We start from the raw sequence: 11,874 nt of genomic DNA on the forward strand, positions 1-11,874 counted from the left end.
CCCAGCCCTCTTTCCTGCCTATGCAGGGGGTCGGACTCGATGATCTATTGAGGTTCCTTCCAACCCTAACATCTATGAATCTATGAATTTACCTGCTTCCTGCTCCCGCCCTGCTCTAGCACCACATGGCTTCCAGCTGCATCGCTGGACCGGGAGCACAGGGCCATGCCTGTGTGTGTGTGTGTGTGTGTGTGTGTGTGTGCGCGCGCGTTCATAGGGCAAGCCCCATATGCACACCCCACCATACTCATGTACCCACACACCCCCTCGCACTGCCATACATGCAGACCCCCTCACACACCCCAGCCACCCTCCCCCCACACATCCCCATATACCCCCCCACATCCCATGTATCCACACACCCACAACCCCCCACAAACCTATACCCACCCCCTTACAATATACAAGAGTAAGACTTCATTTTAAGCTATTATGATCACCTCTATATACACTACACCAACTCATGTAAATCAGGACAAAAATATTTTTTGAAATTAAATTAATGAATGTTGTAGATGTTTGCTTTTTAGAATATAATTTGGTATTTTTCTGGTTCCAAGATGTCAAAACCCCTTGCTTAAAGGAGTACTTCTGGGGGTAAGGGGAGGGACTTCTGGTGGCAAAGGTCAGGGGCTAGGGCGGCGGAACTTCTGGTGACAAGATGACGACCAGGGAGGGGCACCTGTCAAGGGGTGATGCTACTCATGCGGCCCTCGACAGCTTGCCAAAACTCAGTAAGCGGCCTTCTGACCAAAATAATTGCCGGCCCCTGTTCTAGCCCATTGTTCACATCTGGATTATTTCTCTGGAACTAGGCTCAGGCTTGTTAAATGTATTGGAGGGACCACAGGAATCTAACCACTGTCTAGGCACATGGTAAGGCATGGTTCCTGCCCTGAAGAGCTTGCAGTCCAAAGATGTCATGCTAGGGAAGAAAGGTTTCACAGTGGCTAGTTCTTATGTGAGAGGGATGAGAAACTCAGGGTGGTCTATGGTATTCTTGGGCACTGACTGATGGATTACAAATTGTGACTAACCTTTCTCTTTCTTTTTAATCTAAAAGATCTATGATATTCAGACTGGCAACAAGCTATTGACTCTGTTTAACCCAGATCTGGCCAACAACTACAAGAAGAACTGTGCCACCTTTAACCCCACAGATGACCTTGTTCTAAATGATGGTGTCCTCTGGGATGTCCGTTCTGCGCAAGCCATCCATAAATTTGACAAATTCAACATGACCATCAGTGGTGTTTTCCATCCCAATGGGCTGGAAGTCATAGTCAACACAGAGATTGTATCCTACCTCAGTTGAAATTTACTATATAAATACCATGGACTGATAGCCATGTGTTCTGATTGCAGCAACCTGTGTAGTGTCCTGCTGTGTCATGGTAAACAGAAATAGATTTTATAAGCTTTTATAATAACAGCAATTTTAATTCATAAGTTAGGAGCAAAGAATTGTCAGAATAGGGAATCAGTAGGAACCAGTCCCTTATCTCTGTTCTGAGATGCTTCAAAGGAGATGCAAGAAAACTCCTATGGTAAGTTATCGGTTTATAGTTTAAATAGGCCTGTTCACAAGTGGAATTTCCTGCATCTTCTTTGTTGACCGACTTATGCCATAAAGCATGAACTTCTTGAGACAGTAGTCTCAGAGATGGCTTTTGTATACATCTCCAACCCAGATCTCTATCATTAGGTGGAAGCATCTTCATGAAATGTATTTCTTTTGTAGTATAAGTTCATAGTTATGAGAAGATTGGGCACTGCTGTACTTAATACAAAGTTTTAGATCTCTTATAAAAATACTACCTAAATCAGCTCTGGATGCTCTCATTACCCATATAGAAGTCTAACCTTTTTGGAACCCTGTTAAGCTCCTGGTTTCAGTTATGTTTTGGCAGTGAGTTGTGCCTGTTACTTCTTATGTGACATATAATTATTCCTTTCATCACCTTTTAACTTGTTTTCCAGTTTAGTTGGATGTCTTGTGGGTGATAGGAAGGTATATAGGAGAGCCTGATCTATCATTTTGCAACATTCACTCATTCTCTCTATCTCTGTCATGTCCTCTCATCTTTGAGACCGCGTCGCCCTGCACAAGTTATTTCAGGCTTCTGGTGCTTTCATTGCCTGTACCTGATCCTTTTTTCCTGATGGCCCTTTTGAAATATGGTGATCAGTGTTGACCTAGGAAAGTGCATAAACCTCTACCAGGAAGAGCACACACCAACTGCTGAAGCATCCTTAGCCTGATGAAGGGTTTTTGAACCCGAAAGCTTGCTTAATAACTATTCTCCAACATTGGGTTGGTCTAATAAAAGATATCAAATTCACCCAAGGAACCTTGTCTGCCTAAACCTCTACTGTGCACTTATACCAGGAATTTTTCTTTTCAGCTGCCATAGTGACATGCAGTATTTCTTCTTGAATGGCTATAGTCAATTTAGAACCAAGCAGTGTAGGAAAATAATACAAATGATGCGTCCTAATATATTTTATCCTGTACTTATGAATACTGAATTTCATCTGCTTTGTTGCTCCTTATTTATTTAGCTTTGTCAGAACCATCTTATATTCTTTTGGTCTTCTGTAATTTCTGATAAACCCTAAATAATTTTCTCTCTCCCAAATGTTACCCTCTATTCCCTGCCCTCTTTTTTACAAGTCTTTAACATATGTATCAGCTACATAGCTGTAGTATGGAACCCTGCAAACATTTGGACTTACTGTAAATTGACTGTTTCTGCTTTAATGTCATCTTCATCCGTTCAGATCCATGGTACAATTTTGCCTATTACCTCAAAACTAGGTTTTTTCAAAGGCCTTTTTACTAAAATCATACTATATCAACTGCATCTCCTTTGTGTCCTGTTTGCTCAAATTGTTGGTAGGTTAGAGACATCTTCCTTTAAAGAAGGCAGGCTGGTGTTTACTGTCATATCATTCACATAAGTATTCTATATTTAGTTATTGTTCCAAGTAAAGTACTAAAGTATGGATTTGAGATCTATATCTCCTTGGCTAGGGATAGATATTACACACAAGCCAGTTTAAGTGATCAGAAACCGGTAACAGAACAGATGTTTGGTGCATGTAAACCAGTTTGATAATGGCTGAAACTGGTTTGAGATGAACATGGTTGAATGTAGTGTCAGGCTTAACTGATTTGGCTCAAACTGGTTTATGCAGTGTCTGTCCCAGACCCCTTGCTGGTTTAAGTTAAATCAGACCCCCCAATCAGAGAGTCCTGCTGGGGCCTGGCCATGCCCCCCTCAGCTCAGCTCCCTGCAGAAGGGAAGGGAGGGCCACCCTAGCACATCCTGGCTTCTAGTTTGAGCCACTGCAGGCATGTTTCTGAATTTCTTCAGTCCAGAGAGAATATCTGTCCAGTTTCAAAGCAGTTCAGCTTAGCCAGGTTAGACTAACCTGCAAAGATTGAATCAGTTCAGGGTCAGGCTTTTTGAATGTCTGTCCCTAGCCCTTGAAGTCATACCAGCATCTTCCCCTTCCAATTAATATATGCTCCATTTGCAGCTTCCCAGTTTTACAAGGCAGTAGATGGTCGGTCAGTCGGTCTGGACTCCCTTCCCTTCTGCAGACAGACAGTGGGCCTCCGTTGATGATATGTAGCTTTTCAGTCCTCCTCCTTGCTTCCCTCTATATCTACCTCATATTTACTTGAAGTGCATGTAACAGAAATAAACTATTGTCAGAGACTAACTTGTGAAAGTACTGAAAAACCAATATATTTGAAAAAAGAAACAAATTACAAGTGCTGGAGAGCATACACTTAAGAGTTCTGCAGAAGCATAAGGATGAAATGACAGAACAGCAAATGTGTGTGTCTATATATACCTCCGTGTGTGTGTGTGTGTATACACACATTGCTGATTCTGTTAATATTGCAGGGGAGGGAGGGAGTTAAGACTAGGAAGCTGTGGCAGGGGACCAGAGGGGAAATAGCAAGGGGGTGGAGGTTGAGGTGTGAAGTTGATGCACATTGTACTCTGTCCTTTCATTTGAGAGTTAGATGTTTGTTCTTTCACTTCTGTCATCTCATTTGTGGTACCACCTCTCTTCCTCCCTTCACCTACTAAGATCTGCATCATAACTAGCATGTTGACAGCTGAGGACTTGGTGCAGCGTTTCTAATGAGAAACTTCTGATGGGCTTGCAGGGCTAGGAGAAGGGCCCTGGAACTGCTGTATCTGGAGGACAGCAGTGAAGTTTCATTAATTTGGTGCAGTTAACTTGCTGCTCACCAGTGAGTTGAAATGAAAATGGGAATTTGTAGTTGTGTATTGTTCCTTAATCTCTCTTTCTCCAGTGGGACCTTCGAACTTTCCATTTGCTACATACGGTACCAGCACTAGATCAGTGTCGTGTGGTTTTCAACTACACTGGCACAGTTATGTATGGAGGTAAGATTTCCCTATTTGTATTGTGTTGTCTTTGGTTTTCCTCGACCTCTTTGGTTTTGGCAGTGGAAGCTGACTATAGGGCTCCTCTTTCCTGTGTGTTGGTGAAGTAGACCAATCCAAATATTTCCCAGCCCAAGGAACCTCTAGATGCCTGACAGCCCACATCTAACTTGCATATAGGAAGTCTGCTGCATTTTGCTCTGGTCATTTTTAAGGGAGGTACAGACTCTAAATCCTGCATTTTAGCAGCTGCAGAGGGCCTTGGAGTTGAGAAAATCTATACCAACTTACCATGCCTGTGGTTTAGAGCAGCCAGGCCTGCAGTAGTTCCCCACAAGACAGACATCCATGTCATGAGTTTTGTCTGTCAGCAGCTAGAGGTTCAGAGCTCCAGAACCCAGAAACCCTGCACCTATCCCCTCAACAGCTGGCAGGCTTCATGGCCTCAGCAGGGGCCACCATCCCTGCAGCTTTCACCCTGCTGCACCTTAACGCGCACAGTGTCACACACGTCACGAGTTTTGCTTGTCCGCAGCTTGAGGTGCAGTTCCCCACAAACCCCTGCATCGATCTTCTTGAAACTTGGCAGGCTTTGTGGCCTCGCCAGGGGACTCCACCCCGCAGTTTTCACCCCCCTGTGTTGTAACACATAGACGTGACATGAATTTTTCTTTCAAGAATTTGGGATGCAGTTCAATCCAAACCCCTGCACTGATCCTCTTGAAACTTGGCAGGCTTCATGCTCTCAGCAGAGGCTACCACCCCTGCAAGCTTCATCCAAATCAGACAAAAACCAACAAAGTTATAGATATTTCATTGATTCCCCATTATACCAGATTATATCTATCCCCATTATTATATATTATATATATATCCCCATTATACCTATGACCAGATCTTCGAGGCGGCTCTGAAACTTCAGAGTTGCTTCGGCCGGATCGAAGCGGAAACCTGGTCCAGAGCTCTGGATCGGATCCCTGGCATCCGAAGTGCTCGGTTCCAAAGCCGGATCGAATGGCTGCCTACTTGCACAGGCCTGTTACATAGCATGTTTCATGTTCAGGCCCAGCTTCCATTGACATTCTTTGCAGTGGGGGGTACTCAGCCTTCCTGTAAATTCAATCTTGGATCAGGAATGCAGATAATAAAGCATGTATAAACAATTTGGTTGAAGTGACTTTGCAAGCATAACATTTGATCTATGTGAAAGTGGCAGGGATAGAAGCTAGTACTCACAATAAGCATTAATTCAGAGACCCTTCTTTCTCTCCTGCAGTCCCCATCATTATTACACATCTTTCAACTTCTGCAGTAAATGAGGGAAGGATCTATCTGACCTGAGTCTTTACTTGCCTTATCCCTGGATCTTGTCCTGTGCACTGAGCGCACCAGGAAAGACAGAAGCCTTGCCCTTTGTTCAGGTGCCTGGTCTCACTATGGCCCAAAGCAGCTGGTGGGGCCAAGGGAAGTCCTTTCTAAGCTGCTGTAGCCCTTGGGTGGAGTATGCTCAATCTACCTGAGGATGGCATACATGCAGTCTGATCAGTGCTAGAAACATGTTCAATGAGACTGGAAACTCCAGAGATTTTAGCTGTTGAACTCGGGCAAGTCTCTCCTGGGCATGTACAAACTGAAATTTTCAGAGAGATAACATGGCCAAATTTGTACCAATTTTAACAGGGATGGAAAAAGGTACATTTGTACCACAAGGACGGCTTCTTTGCTAAATTTCAAGTCCCTGCTTCCCTGCATCGGGGTGCTTCAGCTTTTCAAGGAAATGATTGCCTCAATTTTTAAGTTGGGTGAAACATTATCCTCTGACCTCATATATGGATACAGTTGAGCTGTTTTGGCTGCAGTTTTTTTATATAGAGAGTACATACACACATGCCATTAACGTAATGTGATAAACTCTGATGCAGTTTGTACCAGAGCCAGCTGCTCCTGGGCATACATGTAGACATGTGCCCAAGACTACTGCGTTTTGAGCTGGGGCTGAGCAGGCCTGGGTCAGCAAGGGATCTGGGGAGTCTGCCCCAGGCTCCAGGTGGTGGCATTGGGTGGTGCAGGGGCTGGCTGGGGCACAGTGCTAAAGTGTGGGGCTAGGCAGCAGACAGCCCCCACACTGTAGCACCCTCATGCTCCAGCCAGCCTGTCACCATCTACACATACATTTCAGCACTTAAATACTCCACCCTAAGATAGTACTATCCCCAACAGTACTATCTTACAACAGAGTTGATTTAATTTACTGTGCCTTTATACTGGTGTATGTGTAGATGGTGATGCTTTACTGTGGAGCTAATTAGTCAATGCTGCAACAAAGCACACATGTAGAGTCACCCAGAGGGAGAGAGAGAATCAGACTCGGGCAGATATCCAGAATGGAAAATTTCAGGCCAAATAATTGAAGTTTGGCAAATTATAAGCAACTCAAGAGACTGTTTTATAATGCAGGGTATTGGGCAACTTATATGTGATGATACTTAAATACAAATCCACAGCTTCAGTCCCCATCATTTATCTCTTAGACTGTGCCTCCATGCCTTCATACCCCCATCTATGTCTATTGCTAAGTTTTGTGACTAAGTATAGTGCAGTCAGGGCCATGACTCCTTATTCATTCTTGCACCAAATATTTAATTCCATGAGATATGTGCCTTGCCTCATGGTCATTCTTTTCCAGAGCATTTGAACTCAGATCTAAGTGCATGTGTATATCCATATCTACGCTCAGAACTTCAGCAACTAGCCAATAACTTCCCTTTTGTCAGGGGACACCTGAGCTTCTGCTCTTGCTGAGCTTCAGCAGTACAGCAGCAATAGCTGTAGTTCTCTTGGGTAAATTTAAATAATATAATTTGTCATTTCAGTAATAGTTTTTATTCATGGGTCTCAAAGCACTTCTCCAAGCTGAATCCCATTTTACAGAGAGATTATAATTTGCCCAAAGTATTAGTTCTTGGTAGAGTTGAGATTAGAATCCAAGAGTCCTAAACTCCTAGTCATAATCTGAGTGACCATTAGATGTTTTCCTTCCCCATGCTTAGGAAAGAACCCAGGATTCTGGCATCAAATCCTCAATGCACAATTTATAAGGAGAGCTTTTTGAAGGCCAAAGGAGTATGTACAGGCTCTCCTTATGCCTGAAGACGGGTGTTTGCGCACCAAAAAGCTTGCAGAGAACAATGTTACCAACTATTTAGTTAGTCTAATAAAAGATATCACACCTACCCAGAGAATATTGTCTGCCAAGGTTGGTGCCCAATTACTTTTGAAAATCCATGAGATTTGGGCCCAATCTCCCATTTGTAATTTGAAATTTTTCTTCTGTTCCTTAAGTAGTTTTTTTAAAATGAATGCAATTTAGCAGCTATTCTTTCTCTGGTTTCCTAAGCAGAGTCAGGGATTTTAGCATAATTTCATAAAATTGATGTAGTTCTGTGTGACTGCTTTTATTGCTACATTAAAACTGCATTTTAAGTATTTTTCTCAAACTTCAGTGATTCCATGACTCATTTATATGAGGTAAAAATTTAAGCTACTGGAAAAAAAAGGGGTTGTAATTACAAGTTGTGGTATGCAGTGCTTTGGGAAGGAGTGTGCTTCCTTTATGTATAGGGAGCTACTGAATTTGTGGCAGAGGTGGGCTGCACAGTGGCTCCTTTAATTTTGCAGGTTCCCCCACGTGCATACCTCCCCCTCCCAACTCCCCTACTGATTGTTTCTGATTGGCAGGGAGGCAAAAACTGTGGTTTTACTATGGCGCTGTTTTTGCCTCCTGGCCTGTCAGCAACAAGCAAGAGGCCCATCTGGGCTCCTCAGTCAATAAGCAATAAGGGTGGGGGGTGCATGAGGGAACCTGTAAGATTAAAGGAGCTGCCACATAGCCCATTTCCACTGTGAATTCAGTAGATCCTTACTTGCATACTGAGCATTTATATTCTTGCAAAATTCAGCTGTAGAACAGTAATATAATGGATAAATGGGTCTTGCTAATCTATTAAAAAAGCAAAGTACAGAAAATTATACCGCAACGCTATGCAGGTCCAACAGGAGCCTAATGTGAGAAGAAGAAACGTTGTAAATAAGAGGTACCTTGCTGAATAATCTTTCCCTTGGTCAGCTATGTTGCAGGCAGATGATGAAGATGACCTACTGGAGGAGAGGATGAGAAGCCCCTTTGGGTCATCCTTCAGGACATTCAATGCAACTGATTACAAGCCTATAGGTAAGAGTGAAAAGTGCACCAGCAAAGGGTTTGGTTTGTAACCTGGGTGCACTTTTGCACTAGATCCTTCTTTGTTTAAAAAAATGAATTAAAACACATTCTGCCATTGTCTACCTTAGTCCAAGTATGCATGTTGTCCTCAGCCCTGAAGTAGATTGAGCTAAAATTTCTGCTTCAGTATGTGATTCTTTGCGTTCACTTTTGTGGGCTGTAATTGCCACCTCTGGTTTTCTTCTATTGTTGTCTTTTCTATTCAACTCAGATCTGAATCTGAGAGCAAGTCTGTAATATGGCCAGAACCTCAGTGGTTCAGTTATATGAAAGGGCCATTTTTTCCGTTTGAACTCCCCTTTCCCATTAGTATTGGTCCCTGTTCATAGCTCAAGCTGCTGTCCGTTTGGCCTCCAGCCCACAAAACTCCTGTAGCTAAACTTAGTTATTTATCAGGAGTGAGTAAACATGGCCACTGGTTTCCATTTGCTTAGGGAGAAGGCCTGGTCACACCTTGGTCTTCCTTCAACATCACCTTATGAAAACTGAAAGGGCCACGTGGTCTCTGGTCTACTCAGAGAAGTCCATAGCCATATGTGCAGAGAGAGATGCACAATGGAATCCAACGTGAGAATTCAGGCTGTACTTCTTTGAACAGCTCACCACGAGCAGTTTAGAAATATTCTCCGTTACTGGTTGAAATTACAGGCAGTCCTCAGACTTATGACACAATTGGTTCCCGAGAACCGCAGCTTAAGTCGAAACATTGCAACTCGGAACCGATTTTCCCATAGGAAACGATATTATAAATGGGGAATTGGTTTCTGAACCAAGACCCGATACCCTATTTTCACCATAAATAACCCAGAATTTTCTACTCAGTCAATTATAGATGAATAATACAGCTACATTAACATATTTATTTTGTAAATAGCAATCATACTTATTTGGAAGGACTTCTTTGAGGTGACTTGGCTGGACTTTTTGAAAGACTCCTGGTTGGACTTTTTGAAGGGTTCTTGACTGGAGTCTTCTCAGGAGTCTTGGCTGCAGGTTTTTCTGGAGTCTTGACTGCTTTCTTAAAGAAAATGTCCAAGGAAGTTTGGACAGACAGGAGATGGGTGACGCATCAAGTGTTGTAAAGTCAAAACTGACATCAGAAAGTTGAAACAGGGTGTCACTTTAGAAACATTGTAACTTGAAACGTTGTAAGTCGAGGACTGCTTGTACCTGTGTGTACTAAACTCCAGTTTTCTTGATTCTTACTCGGTTATATTCATATCCTTAGACCTGTTCATATAGTAAAGCATTGAAATACCTGGACTTAACTTTTAAGCTTATTTTCTGATTTGTGTTCTAGCCACCATTGATGTGAAGCGGAATATCTTTGACTTGTGCACAGACAGCAAGGATTGCTATCTGGCTGTCATAGAGGTAAAGACATTGAAATAAGTAGCGGGAACAGTAAATACCTGTCTATGATTGTAGTCCAAGTATAATGCTTCTTGGGGTATTTTTAAGACTTTGGGGTTGGAGATTCCAAAGTTTCTGCAGTTTGTTGTTGATGTCTTACATAGTGGTGTTCTTATGTGGATAGGGTAATTGTGACCAGTTGGTTATACATGTAATCCATCTTGTCATGAGTAAATGCCATGTTGCTTCTGTGTCACTAGCTCATTCATATCTTAGAGTCCTTTCACTGCTATCCCTCAAACACTGTCTTGCTTTAAAAGAAATATATTACAGAGGGAAGCATCCTCTTTAAAGCCAGAGCAGGATGCATTTTTGTTTCATGTTTCTTGGTCTCGTGTTGAAACTTGACGCAAAATACAGAGTCTGGCAGGTGCACTCCTGGTGCTCTCTGAGCTTTTACTTGGGCTCCCTCTTACCTTCCCTGTTCTACATATTTTTTTTCTGATTAACAGTCTTCCAGAAGTTGAGGTTTGCGGGACATACAGAGTTAATTTTTTTGGCCTGTGTTATGCAAGAAGCCCTAGAAGAGTAACAAGCTTACGCTAATTGAATGCATTTCTTTACTTAGGGAACATTAAAACAATCCTTCCTTTCTCAGCAACCAACACTTGGAATAGTTTTCAATATTGATAAGGCTCTCACATCTTGCTTTATGTAGAGCAACACCATGCTCTTAGCTTGTGAATTATTGTTTTATTCTTGCCTTTCAGCAAGGCTAGCTGACAGGGCACAATAACACCATTGCCCCAGTGTAGAGTACTAATGCATCAGTCCTTGGATTGTAAAAGCAGCGAGTTTAAAACCCACTTGGGACTGACTGCTTTGTTTTTAAAGTAATATTAGTTGGCAGATTTCAGGCTTTTGCATCTTTCTGAAATTGCTGCTGCCTTGCAGCTTTTTTTAAATCTTTTTTTCCCTTTAGGAAAATAGCCTTACAGTAGAGAGAGAAATTTATGGGGGAGTTGGCATGCAGTTTGGGAAAGGGGAGTCAAAGCTGGGCAAGGGCCTGAATGGGGTCCAAAAGAAGTTTTATGAGGTGTGTGCTCCTGTGGTAGGAATGCTGCTTTGCAAGTGACATAACACCTGCTGCTTCTGTGGTTATTCTTGTAAAATAGAAGAACCTTATTCTTGGTTATATTATGTACACTAATACAAAATAAAGGATGGGGAAAATACCTTGCTGTTTTTGACATAACTTATACTAGGTGCTAAATGCTATGTTGTTGGGGATGGGGGTTTCTTCTTCAGAACCAAGGGAGCATGGATGCCATGAACATGGATACAGTTTGCAGGCTGTATGAGGTGGGCAGGCAGCGTCTGGCAGAAGATGAAGAGGATGAAGAGGAAGACCAGGTGAGAACTATAAAGACATTTTGGTTTTGGCAGTACAGTTGTAATCAAAGGACTTGTCTACATAGAAAAATGTGTGTGGAGAAAGCAAGTATGTAAATTTACTCTGCATTTAACTTCCCTCATGGACAATCGTAATATGCAGTAAATGTCAGGTAGCTCACTCTTTGAAGGTGTACACAAGACTGTCCACAGAAGGAGTTTTTGAGAAGTAGCTAGGACACTATGAACTCATACTCTAGGTGTAGATATGTCTCTACTTGTAGTTGGTGTGCTGGAAAGAGTTGCTGTTGCATGTTAAAAATGTTTCTATAAAATACTTTTTCTGAGCCACAATGAATGGGTTTTGTCTTTACTTTAAATTGTACACAAATCTTTGTTAGTCATGATGTTTAGTCT

At 42.4% G+C, this 11,874-nt stretch overlaps 1 protein-coding gene across 2 annotated transcripts in view; it reads left to right on the forward strand.

The window, feature by feature from the left end:
• The window catches only part of DCAF1 (DDB1 and CUL4 associated factor 1), an 89,518-nt gene that overhangs the window by 49,319 nt on the left and 28,325 nt on the right, over positions 1-11,874 (forward strand). For both annotated transcript variants that reach the window (XM_025213324.1, XM_025213325.1), the window contains 5 exons: positions 1,064-1,297; positions 4,337-4,430; positions 8,557-8,661; positions 10,013-10,086; positions 11,374-11,478. In XM_025213324.1, the coding sequence (XP_025069109.1) occupies positions 1,064-1,297; positions 4,337-4,430; positions 8,557-8,661; positions 10,013-10,086; positions 11,374-11,478 (612 nt within the window). The remainder of the gene's footprint in view (positions 1-1,063; positions 1,298-4,336; positions 4,431-8,556; positions 8,662-10,012; positions 10,087-11,373; positions 11,479-11,874) is intronic.

This window comes from Alligator sinensis, unplaced genomic scaffold, assembly GCF_000455745.1.
Source record: "Alligator sinensis unplaced genomic scaffold, ASM45574v1 scaffold630_1, whole genome shotgun sequence".
In the NCBI taxonomy this organism is placed as follows: Eukaryota; Metazoa; Chordata; order Crocodylia; family Alligatoridae; genus Alligator; species Alligator sinensis.